The 11,839-nt window shown below is 39.1% G+C and overlaps 2 protein-coding genes across 2 annotated transcripts; both read right to left on the bottom strand.

The window, feature by feature from the left end:
- Positions 1-1,165: 1,165 nt before the first annotated feature.
- Positions 1,166-5,872, bottom strand: LOC118317276 (cytochrome P450 3A40). The gene is made up of 13 exons (XM_035645835.2): positions 5,715-5,872; positions 4,176-4,269; positions 4,011-4,063; positions 3,804-3,903; positions 3,581-3,694; positions 3,387-3,475; positions 3,097-3,245; positions 2,878-3,005; positions 2,701-2,779; positions 2,346-2,506; positions 2,022-2,248; positions 1,785-1,947; positions 1,166-1,690 (listed from the first exon to the last, which is right to left on the bottom strand). Exons 1-13 carry the CDS (start codon positions 5,783-5,785, stop codon positions 1,589-1,591), a joined length of 1,530 nt encoding a protein of 509 aa, XP_035501728.2. The 5' UTR covers positions 5,786-5,872; the 3' UTR covers positions 1,166-1,588.
- A 1,247-nt stretch (positions 5,873-7,119) lies between these two features.
- LOC118317408 (cytochrome P450 3A40) lies at positions 7,120-11,839 on the bottom strand. Its single transcript, XM_035646063.2, has 13 exons — positions 11,687-11,839; positions 11,257-11,350; positions 11,092-11,144; positions 10,885-10,984; positions 10,662-10,775; positions 10,468-10,556; positions 10,178-10,326; positions 9,955-10,082; positions 9,777-9,855; positions 8,836-8,996; positions 8,512-8,738; positions 8,275-8,437; positions 7,120-8,180 (listed from the first exon to the last, which is right to left on the bottom strand). Exons 1-13 carry the CDS (start codon positions 11,755-11,757, stop codon positions 8,079-8,081), a joined length of 1,530 nt encoding a protein of 509 aa, XP_035501956.2. The 5' UTR covers positions 11,758-11,839; the 3' UTR covers positions 7,120-8,078.

Here is an 11,839-nt window from a genome sequence, read left to right as displayed (position 1 = left end):
TAAAGGTATAATTAAAATTAAAATTAAAATTGAAATCTATCTGCGCAGATAATCCGTCTAGAAAATGTTGTAGAACTGGTTATTTCCCCTTAAAAGAACAGACGCTCGCAGGGCTTCCACCGTCTCCCGGAAGCACTTTTCAGCCGCACCAAACTACCGGATGTTGATGTTTTGGTAACCAAGTTGTAAAGTTGCGATATTATTATGGACAGGCTGAATCTGGAAGAAACGACGCGGGACAACGGGTGTTTGAACATGAACGTCAACGTGTGTCCTGACTCGATAACTTCACTTGCAAACAATCGTGAATGAATTTTGAGAGACCTGCCGTTACCGAAGCTAGCGTAGCTTTGCTAGCGTTAGTTAACGTGGATGTGTGAAAGCTGGCTGAACGGGTACCACAACACGGTCGTTTAGGGCTATTACGACTTTAATCTCGACATATCGACTTTATCTCTTAAATAAATTTTTAAAAAAATCTTACCCCTCGTTAATAAAAAAGAAAAAATCTTCCCCCTCATTTTTTTCATAACAAATAAAGGAATATTCTAATTTAACTCTCCTATTTTGTCTGTCTGTGACTACTATACATCTTAACTGATCTGGTCTGATTGAAAAGGCTTCATATGCAATCTGTTTAACTACAATCAGACACTACGGATGGTGTTTTCATTTACATGTCATGTCACCCACGTCTACCCACAAGGTTTTTACAAATTCAGGTTCAAGTTATATCAGAAAATGCATTGATTGGAGAAATTAGTCTCTGTAAGCTCTTAATGGTTTTAATTGGTCCCACTTAAGGCTGACTAAAAAACATTTAAATTCTCAAACTTCTCTAGGAAACCTGTCAAACGAAACATGCTATATATTTTAAAGTGTTAAAGGAGCAGTAAGAAGTATTGGAGGAGGGGGGGGGGGGGGGTCCATTGTCAGAAATTGAATCAACAATACATTTTCACTACAGTGTCTAAGCACCCGAAGCTCAATATATAGAGGAAAGAGGTTTGTAGTTGGTTGCAATATGCTCCTTCACTGAAACTTTTGGGGCTGTGTTGTGCTAAAAAAGTGACCTTACCTCACTATAATATATACAAGATAAAATATTTTATCCCAATATAAAGGACTTCACTTATGGGGATGACAAAGGACACTGACACAGTAATTGTCATAAAATATTGCAATTTAATTCAGTAGCACAAAGGTGATGAGAAGAGTCCTGGTAATGTCACAAAGTATTGTTTGTGAATATTCAAGATATCAAAAAGATCGAGGCACATTATATTGTCTATTAAAATACAATGAGAAACAAAAGAAACCCTGTTAGTAAATCTACAAAAATAACAGTAGGAATTTCTCAAGTAGAACAATATATAAATGCTCCAACTTATCTAGAACTACACATGGAATGATGCTCTACATGAGTGATTTGTTAGTGCACTTGGAATACAGATTATTAATTATTTAGGAAGAATAAAAATATCCTTTTTTTTTTCTAGAAGACGCACTTAGAGGCAGAATAAACTTGTGACTTGATTGTGAAGCAGGTTAAAGTGAGAATTCCCAGGTTATTGCCAGATAATCAGAGTTAGATAGAAGGACAATCGGCAGCACTCCCTCTGGGCTCCAGCTTCAGTTTGATGGGGTCCTTAGGTGAGGTAAAGCCATCATTTGACAGCTCCAATGGAATCTAGGGAAACAAAATGAGTCACAAATGAGACAAAACCAAAACCCCAAATCCACTTTCACTGATCATACATGAAAAACTGGAAACCTCTTCTCACCTGTGTCTCATTGCAGGTGACAAAGCTGAAGTTCTGAAGGATCTCCACTAGGGCCAGCTTCATCGACAAGAGAGCAAATCGCATGCCAATACAGTTCCTAGGCCCGGCTCCAAAGGGTAGATACGCATAAGGGTCCATGTTATCTTTGTTCTCTTTGCTGAACCTGAAAAACGATGAACACATATCAGTATTTTGGGTAAAATCTGACCTTAACCTGCCATTAATCCAGTAGAGTACCTTTCAGGTTTGAAGGCCTCAGGCTCAGGCCACAAAGCAGGGTCCCGGTGGAGAGTGTAAACTGGTATCATGACGACAGTCCCCTTGGGGATTATCACACCGTTCACTTCAACAGAAGCCTTTGTCATTCTCTCGAGTCGATTAGCAATCGGATACAGCCTCTGTGACTCGTTCACCACCATGTCCAGGTATTCCATCTGCATCAGGGCTTCATAGGTTGGACGACCCTAGAGGGAGGGTACATTTGAAAGTTGGTATTAGTTGGTAGCACAGAACCAGTTACTGATAAATCATAGTTATTTAAAAAAAGGAAACTCAAGTAACCTTGTCTGGGAAGGTTTCATCAATCTCCCTTTGCAAGGTCTTTTGGATGTCAGGGTGGGTTGCCAGGTTGTAGGCTGAAAAGCAAAGTGAGCTGCTGCTGGTTTCATAGCCAGCAAAGATGAAAATCATGGCCTGAGAAAGGATCTCATGATCAGAGAGCCCTGCAACACAAACACAACAACAACATTTTACTATTGTGTTATCACAAACTTCCTTCCTTTCTTCTTGTCAGTGATCAATTTTTTTGGATAATAAAATGGTATACATTTTCTTAAAAAGTGAACTATGATATCTTCATATCATCATATCTAAAATATGCTAAAATTAGCTCAAGGTATCTGGTTTCTTTCTCTACCTTTTTGGGAACTGTTATCGACTTTGTTGTTTTCTGAAACCTGAGAGTCCACCATCAACTGCATGAAGTCCACTCGATTCTGCCACATAAGAAAAGTGAGTTTTTCAAAGGAAATGTTATGAACACAAAATATTAAAACCAACCAAAATCAAATCAATAGTTGCTACACTGAATTACTTTGTGGTCGTTCTTGTTCCGGTCTGATTTGATCATCTGTAGAAACTTGTAGAAGAAATCCGTCACATCAGCAGGGAAAAGTGACACATCAGTCTTATCAAAAAGTGGTTTCAAGAATGGAAACAGAACTGAAATGAAGAAGAATTGAATAGATTCAGTGAATTCAGACACAAACAGGACAAGATGGACATCCTGGTCATATAATAGAGTTTGACATACCAACAAGCAAAAGTAAAGGGTTCAGGAAGTTGAACTTGACCATTCTCTTAATGTTTGTGACAAAAGGATCAGAGGGATGATTGATGGAATCGATGTCCACGCTGAAAGCAGTGCTGGTCACAACATCCATACTGTAAGGTCCAAATACTCTGCAAAATAATATAATAATGATTAATCACTGTAAAATAATAATCCCCATTGAGTACAGCAATAACTATAATCCTTGAGTAACAGAAGGTAAAAGAAAAATTCTGTGCCCAAATCTCATAGCAAACAATAACATTACTCACTCTTTAACCTCTATGACTTCATCCGACTCTACTTTCTTGTGAAGACTCTGGATGAGGTTACTCGAGTGCTTCATCATTATTGTGTACATCTGCCACAAGGTGAATAAGGAAAACATGAAATAGTTAAATAGTTGCATCCCAGTGCTTAAAAATGAATGATACACATTGGAAAATGTTGCTGTGTGCTTTTTAACCTCTTTCAGTCGGCCACTGGTGAATGACGGAGAGAGTACACTGCGAATCCTCTTCCATTGCTCGTCTTCTGTTATCGATACAGCATCACGGAGGGGTCCATTTAGGCCTAGATCCTAAATCACAAACCCACAGAGGATTCCTTCACTACATTGGGTTCTTTGATTAGCATTGAGGTATTAATTTAAGAAACTGACCCCACAGTGTTGATGTTTTTTTCCTTACCCGTCTGTTGGTGAAGACAGAATAACACTCCTTAACCAAGATTGTTTTGATCATATCTGTGTCCATCACCCCCAGGAGAGGCTGTCTGCCATCGTACACTCTTGTGATGCAAAAGCAGATATTGTAGTGACTCAGTTACAGCCTGAAACATTGCATGAGACATTTCTGGTATGATAGATTCTTCCTTAATTAACACAAAACACTTACCCCCACAGCCTACCATATTTCTGAAAGCATTCTGTGTCAAAATTGTGGATGCCCTGAGGAATAAAGTGAGAGCAGAAGTGACAAAGACGTCAAATTAGTCAAAACAATCATCAGCAGCAGTGTATGGTTAGATCACTGTATACCAATCTGGCAAATGTGTCTCACCCTTCTGTACTCCAAAAATGTCCCGATGAAAGGCAAAGGTGTGGGTCCGGGGATGCCTATTTTCTTGAAAAAGCCATATGGAGCGTATCCATATCTGAGGATTAAAAAAGAAGGATTAGAAAACTGAGACCAAATCCACCTTTGCAAAAGTCATTTCATCCTAAAATAATGAAGAAAAATAAGTTACCAGTATCATATTTGTCATACAACAGTATCTGTCATACTATAATAACAATCAACCGTCACATGTTTACTACAATTTACACTCACCTTGGTATGAACCACAATGTTATTGTTCTGTCTTCCTGTCACATCATGTTTATTTAATTGCATTGTTGTATCTGTATGTTAGTCTTTGATGGGTAGATATTATGATTACATGAATGAAGGTTTTTTTTGGCTGATGCTTTTAATTTTTCTTGACTTAAAAGAGTAGAAAATAACAGCAGTCTAAAAATTTGATCCTGACTTCAATTAAAAGACTGAAATAAAGAAACCGCCTGGAAGAAAAATGACCATTTATGGCATATTTGACAGCCCTTGCGTCATCTTCCCACAATTAAAGTCCACTTTATGTGTCATGGGTCAAGTTGCATTTTATATTCCCCTCAATGGTCACAGAAAGAGTCCCGTGATAAAACGGCATTTCATAGAAGGAACTAAGCTTTATTTCCCCTTTTTCTTTTTACATTTGTGTCTATGCTAGAACCGAGAGTCTGTTGGTGCAGAACAGAGACCACAGGATAGAGAAGAAATGGTTCGATGGGTTTCCGTGGACAATTGCTCGACACTTTTTTAAGCATAAAAAGATGACCTTTTGACATTTTCATGAATGTGTTAAATTGAGAAGCGCGCGCACACACACACACACACACACACACACACACACACACACACACACACACACAAAAGCTGAAAAAAATGAAAAGATATGTTGATGCGCAGACCCTTTAACAAATTTATAGTATAGTGGGCAGCAATCCTCAGAGATTATATATATATATATATATATATTCTGTTCATGATTTTTTTAGTTTTTGTTTCATTACATTGCATTGTACTGTCAATCCCCAATTGCACCTTTAGTCCAGTGAAATCATGTGTCCTGTCACAATCACAGACTAGATGAGTCATCGCTCAGACTGTTAACTTCTGTGCAGAAACTTACTGGTTACTAAACAGTTTTACAAGGATACACACAGCACAGCCTCCATCTACGAGGGACTTTTAATCATCCAGCCCCTTATCTAGTCATCGCTTGATATTCGAATGGCCGCAGGGTGGGATGGCACTAAACAACGACCAACCCCAATCGGACAAGCATTGACGCGCACATTCAATGTAGAGTCTCCAGTTCCCCCTTATCCCAAATCTGCATGTCCTTCGGACTGCGAGAGGAGGTCGGTCCGCGCATCGAAACGGGGAGATCATGCAAAGTGCACGCCTGTGAAGGTCCTGGTGGGCTCGAGACGGGATGCGACCCAGGAGCCTACCGCGCTCGGCCCCCTGTGTTCGGGAGGTCTGAGAGACGAAACTTACAGTGCGATGAGAGCGACGACAGTCGCCAACAGGCTCCAGGTTTCGATGGAAAGGTCCGGAAGGTAGCCCATCTCTCCTCCCGCGATCGCTCGTTCGAACTGCGCTCGATCCCTTCTCTCTTTTTGTGGCGCTCGAGCAGCGCACGGGGGCGGAGCCAGCGTGAAAAAAACTGATTGCGTAACATCTTACGTAATTGACCGTTTACCTACTCGGGAGGTACATACCTGCACACCTGCATTGAGGCCCCTAAAGGTATCCACAGAGAATTCAACTGAAAGCCTTTAAAGTCATGTAACAGATCCAAGAGTTGTCTTTGTCTAGTAGAAGAATACTTCTGATGTTTGATGTTTTAAGGTAATATGTATCTATATATATATTTATTTTTATAGTTGTACTTGTCCTGGCACATTTTGAGAATGAGAATAACTAGTCGAGTGGGATTTTATAATTTCCATTTAATAAATAAAATGGAAATTATGAATCCACAACTGTATATATATATGTGTGTGTGTGTGTGTGTGTGTGTATAAAGTTGTACTTGTCCTGGCCCATTTTGAGAATGAGAATAACCAGTCCAGTGGGACTTTATAATTTCCTTTACAGCTTTTCCTCCTCTAACAGAAAAGACAAAAAATCTGATCTGTGGGGTTTTTTCTTTAAATTACTATAATCGTTGGTCATTAATGGATTAACAAACAGGTGTGTCACAGCACTCAACTTTGGTCTCCTTCCTGTACTTATTACACCATAAAAGTGCTGACCTTTAGCCCAATACATCACACTGTCATTGCTGCTGTCAGCTCTGTCATCAGTCAACATATGCAAATATCAACACATACAGTTTGACCTGTCAGCTGCAACTCCCTTGCCTTATTGTGATCCTGATAATAGAACTAAAATAACAAAACAAAAGGAAAAAGAAACTCATATAGAGACGGCAGATTGTCAACTGAGTTAAAGGAACTGATGGTATTTGGTTCAGACCAGTTGTTTAAAGATGAGTTACAAGGCCATGAGACCGAGAGTTGAGGCCTTAAGAAACTGGGGGGAAAGGTCATGATGTAGTCTGAACAAATCTAGGCCAGATAATGCCAATGTTGTCGTTCAGCTTCAGTTAAGGCTACCACAATGCAGCTAAGATCTAGAAAACCTGAGGTATCGATGGATAGGCTCTAGGGTGAACACACCATTTAAATGTCATTTGTATCTAATATTTATTTAACAATTGTGTGATGCTCAGTTGTAAGGGAGGTCCCCCTAACACAGAGCCTTTTTAAATTTTCTTTTTACAGGCAATGCAAGACGAGGGAGGTTTCAACTTCTCATTCCAAGCTCATCCAATTCAGAGGCAGGGAAGTCATTCAGATAAATCACACTGGCAAAAAGAAACGTTTCTCATAAAACATGATATATATACAGTATTTATTTTATCAAATGTCAGTCTTAAAGGAGCAGTGAGTAAATATTAATAATTCGTGATTAAATTTTCATTAGTCAAATCATCTGAAACTAAATATTGAAACACAGTGTTTCCACAGTAGTCCAGAATGGACAAACCAAACACACGCACGAGAAAGGGCATTTCGCAGTTTTACATTTCCTGAAGGCCACCGTAGTGTGAGGAAAGGGGTATTTGGTTTGTTGCAATACACTACTTCACTGCTAGATGCCACTAAAACCTTTACATTGAACCGTTTAGTGCTGAGTTCACTATAAAATATTTGATCCCATTATAAAATAACTTTACTTAAGGGGATTACAAAGGTCAAGAAAACAGTAATTATCATTAAGTATTGCAATTTAATTCTGTCCCACAAAGGTGATGAGAAGAGAACTGGTCACAAAGCATTGTTTGTAAATTTTTAAGATATCAAAAAAGATCAAAGCACATTGTATTGTCTGTTAAAATACAATGGGAAACAACAGAAACCATGTCAGTAAATCAAAACAACAAAAATAATGAAGTCGAACCAGATTTTGTTGTTGTGATTGTCAGCAGTATTCAATTGCAGAGACAATGCAGAGAAAATATTGTCATTGAAATGCTCTCTGAAAATATGCAAGTCTGGTAAAATGATCTTGGTTTGAAAAAGACTTAAATTCTATAAATGGAGCCTTAACTGTTGAGGTATATATATACGCTCCAACTTGTCTAGTACTACATTTTGAATTATGCTCTATAATCGTCTTAACATGAGTGCTTTGTTACTGCACTTGAAATACATATAACATTACTACGGAAGAAAACAAATATTCATTATTTTCTAGAAGAGGCACTTTAGGAAGAAAAAAAACTGGTGACTTGATTGTAGGTCAGCAGCAGGTTAAGGTGAGATTTGCCAGGTTATTGCCAGATATTCAGAATTAGATTGAAGGAGAATTTGCAGCACTCCCTCTGGGCTCCAGGTTCAGTATGATGGGGTCCTTAGGTGAGGTTAAGCCATCATTTGCCAGCTCCAATGGAATCTAGGGAAGCAAAATGTGTCACAAATGAGACAAAACCAAAGTTTAAATCCACTTTCAACTCATCATACATGAAAAACTGGAAACTTCTTCTCACCTGTGTCTCTTTGCAGGTGACAAAGCTGAAGTTCTGAAGGATCTCCACTAGGGCCAGCTTCATCGACAAGAGAGCAAATCGCATGCCAATACAGTTCCTAGGCCCGGCTCCAAAGGGTAGATACGCATAAGGGTCCATGTTATCTTTGTTCTCTTTGCTGAACCTGAAAAACGATGAACACATATCAGTATTTTGGGTAAAATCTGACCTTAACCTGCCATTAATCCAGTAGAGTACCTTTCAGGTTTGAAGGCCTCAGGCTCAGGCCACAAAGCAGGGTCCCGGTGGAGAGTGTAAACTGGTATCATGACGACAGTCCCCTTGGGGATTATCACACCGTTCACTTCAACAGAAGCCTTTGTCATTCTCTCGAGTCGATTAGCAATCGGATACAGCCTCTGTGACTCGTTCACCACCATGTCCAGGTATTCCATCTGCATCAGGGCTTCATAGGTTGGACGACCCTAGAGGGAGGGTACATTTGAAAGTTGGTATTAGTTGGTAGCACAGAACCAGTTACTGATAAATCATAGTTATTTAAAAAAAGGAAACTCAAGTAACCTTGTCTGGGAAGGTTTCATCAATCTCCCTTTGCAAGGTCTTTTGGGTATCAGGGTGGGTTGCCAGGTTGTAGGCTAAAAAGCAAAGTGAGCTGCTGCTGGTTTCATAGCCAGCAAAGATAAAAAACATGGCCTGAGAAAGGATCTCATGATCAGAGAGCCCTGCAACACAAACACAACATGGTTTTACTATTTTATTATCACTATCATGATAATAGTTATTGGCTAATAGGCAACAATGTGGTCTGAAAAAGCTCAGCAAGCATTAAGTTGGGACAGAACAATAATAATTTCCTTCATTCAGCAAACAAGCACCTTTCTATGATTCTCTGATTCTTTGTTTCACATTCAACTGGTAAATGCTGTTCTGGACCAGCAAAGAAGCCCAAAGGAAAGCATTCATAAGACAATATTTGTAAAATGACATTTAATGCTTTATTCTCTAGTTCCCTTTCAAACTTCCATTTGTACTTGTCAGTGATCAATAGTAAGCAAAAAGAAAAAAAAATAGCATAATTAAAAGCAATGATTTTTTCTTAAGTAAGAAAGTGAACTTTTATATATTTGACTACATTATGACAATACGCTAAAATTAGCTTCAAGGGGCAGCAAGCGATCTTAATCCAATACAGTTACATTCAATACATAATATTCCCTCACAGTGCGCTAGCTGTCAGGTCTGTTTGTGTGCCAGAAAAAAACAAACCGTTTCTTTTTCAGCTCAGTCCTGCCATGTGAATTGAACACACAAAAAATGGTGCGTATCGCACCACACAACAATGCGAGTGCAGATTGTAAACATCACTTGTTGACACCTGATGGGGGACAGTGCTACGACTCTATTGGTTAGCGTGTCGGTCTACCAATAACAACAAAGAGAGAAACAAGCTTTCTCCCACATCAATTACTGTCCCTTTAAGATATCCAGTTTTTGTTCTCTACCTTTTTGGGAACTGTTATCAACTTTGTTGTTTTCTGAAACCTGAGAGTCCACCATCAACTGCATGAAGTCCACTCGATTCTGACACATAAGAAAAGTGAGTTTTTCAAAGGAAATGTTATGAACACAAAATATTTCATACAAACCAAAATCAAATCAATAGTAGCTATACTGAATTACTTTGTGGTCGTTCTTGTTCCGGTCTGATTTGATCATCTGTAGAAACTTGTAAAAGAAATCCATCACATCAGCAGGGAAAAGTGACACATCAGTCTTATCAAAAAGTGGTTTCAAGAATGGAAACAGAACTGAAAGGAAGAAGAATTGAAAAGATTCAGGGAATTCAGACGCAAACAGCACAAGATGGACGTCCTGGTAGCTCTGATAATAGAGTTTGACATACCAACAAGTACAAGTAAAGGGTTCAGGAAGTTGAACTTGACCATTCTCTTTATGTTTGTGACAAAAGGATCCGAGGGATGATTGATGGAATCGATGTCCACGCTGAAAGCAGTGCTGGTCACAACATCCATACTGTAAGGTCCAAATACTCTGCAAAATAATATAATAATGATTAATCACTGTAAAATAATAATCCCCATTGAGTACAGCAATAACTATAATCCTTGAGTAACAGAAGGTAAAAGAATAATTCTGTGCCCAAATCTCATAGCAAACAATAACATTACTCACTCTTTAACCTCTATGACTTCATCCGACTCTACTTTCTTGTGAAGACTCTGGATGAGGTTACTCGAGTGCTTCATCATTATTGTGTACATCTGCCACAAGGTGAATAAGGCAAACATGAAATCGTTAAATAGGTGCATCCCAGTGCTTAAAAATGAATGATACACATTGGAAAATGTTGCTGTGTGCTTTTTAACCTCTTTCAGTCGGCCACTGGTGAATGACGGAGAGAGTACACTGCGAATCCTCTTCCATTGCTCGTCTTCTGTTATCGATACAGCATCACGGAGGGGTCCATTTAGGCCTAGATCCTAAATCACAAACCCACAGAGGATTCCTTCACTACATTGGGTTCTTTGATTAGCATTGAGGTATTAATTTAAGAAACTGACCCCACAGTGTTGATGTTTTTTTCCTTACCCGTCTGTTGGTGAAGACAGAATAACACTCCTTAACCAAGATTGTTTTGATCATATCTGTGTCCATCACCCCCAGGAGAGGCTGTCTGCCATCGTACACTCTTGTGATGCAAAAGCAGATATTGTAGTGACTCAGTTACAGCCTGAAACATTGCATGAGACATTTCTGGTATGATAGATTCTTCCTTAATTAACACAAAACACTTACCCCCACAGCCTACCATATTTCTGAAAGCATTCTGTGTCAAAATTGTGGATGCCCTGAGGAATAAAGTGAGAGCAGAAGTGACAAAGACGTCAAATTAGTCAAAACAATCATCAGCAGCAGTGTATGGTTAGATCACTGTATACCAATCTGGCAAATATGTCTCACCCTTCTGTACTCCAAAAATGTCCCGATGAAAGGCAAAGGTGTGGGTCCGGGGATGCCTATTTTCTTGAAAAAGCCATATGGAGCGTATCCATATCTGAGGATTAAAAAAGAAGGATTAGATAACTGAGACCAAATCCACCTTTGCAAAAGTCATTTCATCCTAAAATAATGAAGCAATACTTAATCAGTATCATATTTTTCACACAACAGTATCTGTCATATTATAATTACAATCAACTGTCACATGTTTACTACAATTTACATTCACCTTGGTATATTGTTATTGATACTAAGAATTTGGTGTGTCTATGTGTGTGTGTGTGTGTGTACACATATTCCATTGGGATATGTGTACACACACACACGCACACACATACACTCACTCATATGTTGATGCGGAGACCCAAAATATTATAGTACAGACACTTACACTGCTATGAGAGCGATGACAAACGCCAACAAGGTCCAGGTTTCGATGGAAAAGTCCGGAAAGTAGCCCATCTCTCCTCCTGCGATCACTTGGGTGGACTGTGGTCGATCTCTTCTCTCTATTTGAGGTGTTTGACCAGCGCACGGAGGCTGC

This window comes from Scophthalmus maximus, chromosome 3 (genome assembly GCF_022379125.1).
Source record: "Scophthalmus maximus strain ysfricsl-2021 chromosome 3, ASM2237912v1, whole genome shotgun sequence".
In the NCBI taxonomy this organism is placed as follows: Eukaryota; Metazoa; Chordata; class Actinopteri; order Pleuronectiformes; family Scophthalmidae; genus Scophthalmus; species Scophthalmus maximus.
The sequence above is the reverse complement of the archived record's forward strand: the minus strand, read 5'-3'. Positions and strand labels throughout refer to the sequence as shown.

What these genes read in the sequence shown, in the direction of transcription:
- LOC118317276 (XM_035645835.2), bottom strand. Translation starts at nt 5,785, where the DNA reads ATGGGCTACCTTCCGGACCTTTCCATCGAAACCTGGAGCCTGTTGGCG. An exon ending in AAATATGGTAGGCTGTGGGG is followed by an intron (nt 3,904 to 4,010) that starts GTAAGTGTTTTG and finishes TTGCATCACAAG; the next exon opens with AGTGTACGATGGCAGACAGC. An exon ending in CGATAACAGTTCCCAAAAAG is followed by an intron (nt 2,507 to 2,700) that starts GTAGAGAAAGAA and finishes TTTGTGTTGCAG; the next exon opens with GGCTCTCTGATCATGAGATC.
- LOC118317408 (XM_035646063.2), bottom strand. Translation starts at nt 11,757, where the DNA reads ATGGGCTACTTTCCGGACTTTTCCATCGAAACCTGGACCTTGTTGGCG. An exon ending in AAATATGGTAGGCTGTGGGG is followed by an intron (nt 10,985 to 11,091) that starts GTAAGTGTTTTG and finishes TTGCATCACAAG; the next exon opens with AGTGTACGATGGCAGACAGC. An exon ending in CCAGTGGCCGACTGAAAGAG is followed by an intron (nt 10,557 to 10,661) that starts GTTAAAAAGCAC and finishes ACCTTGTGGCAG; the next exon opens with ATGTACACAATAATGATGAA.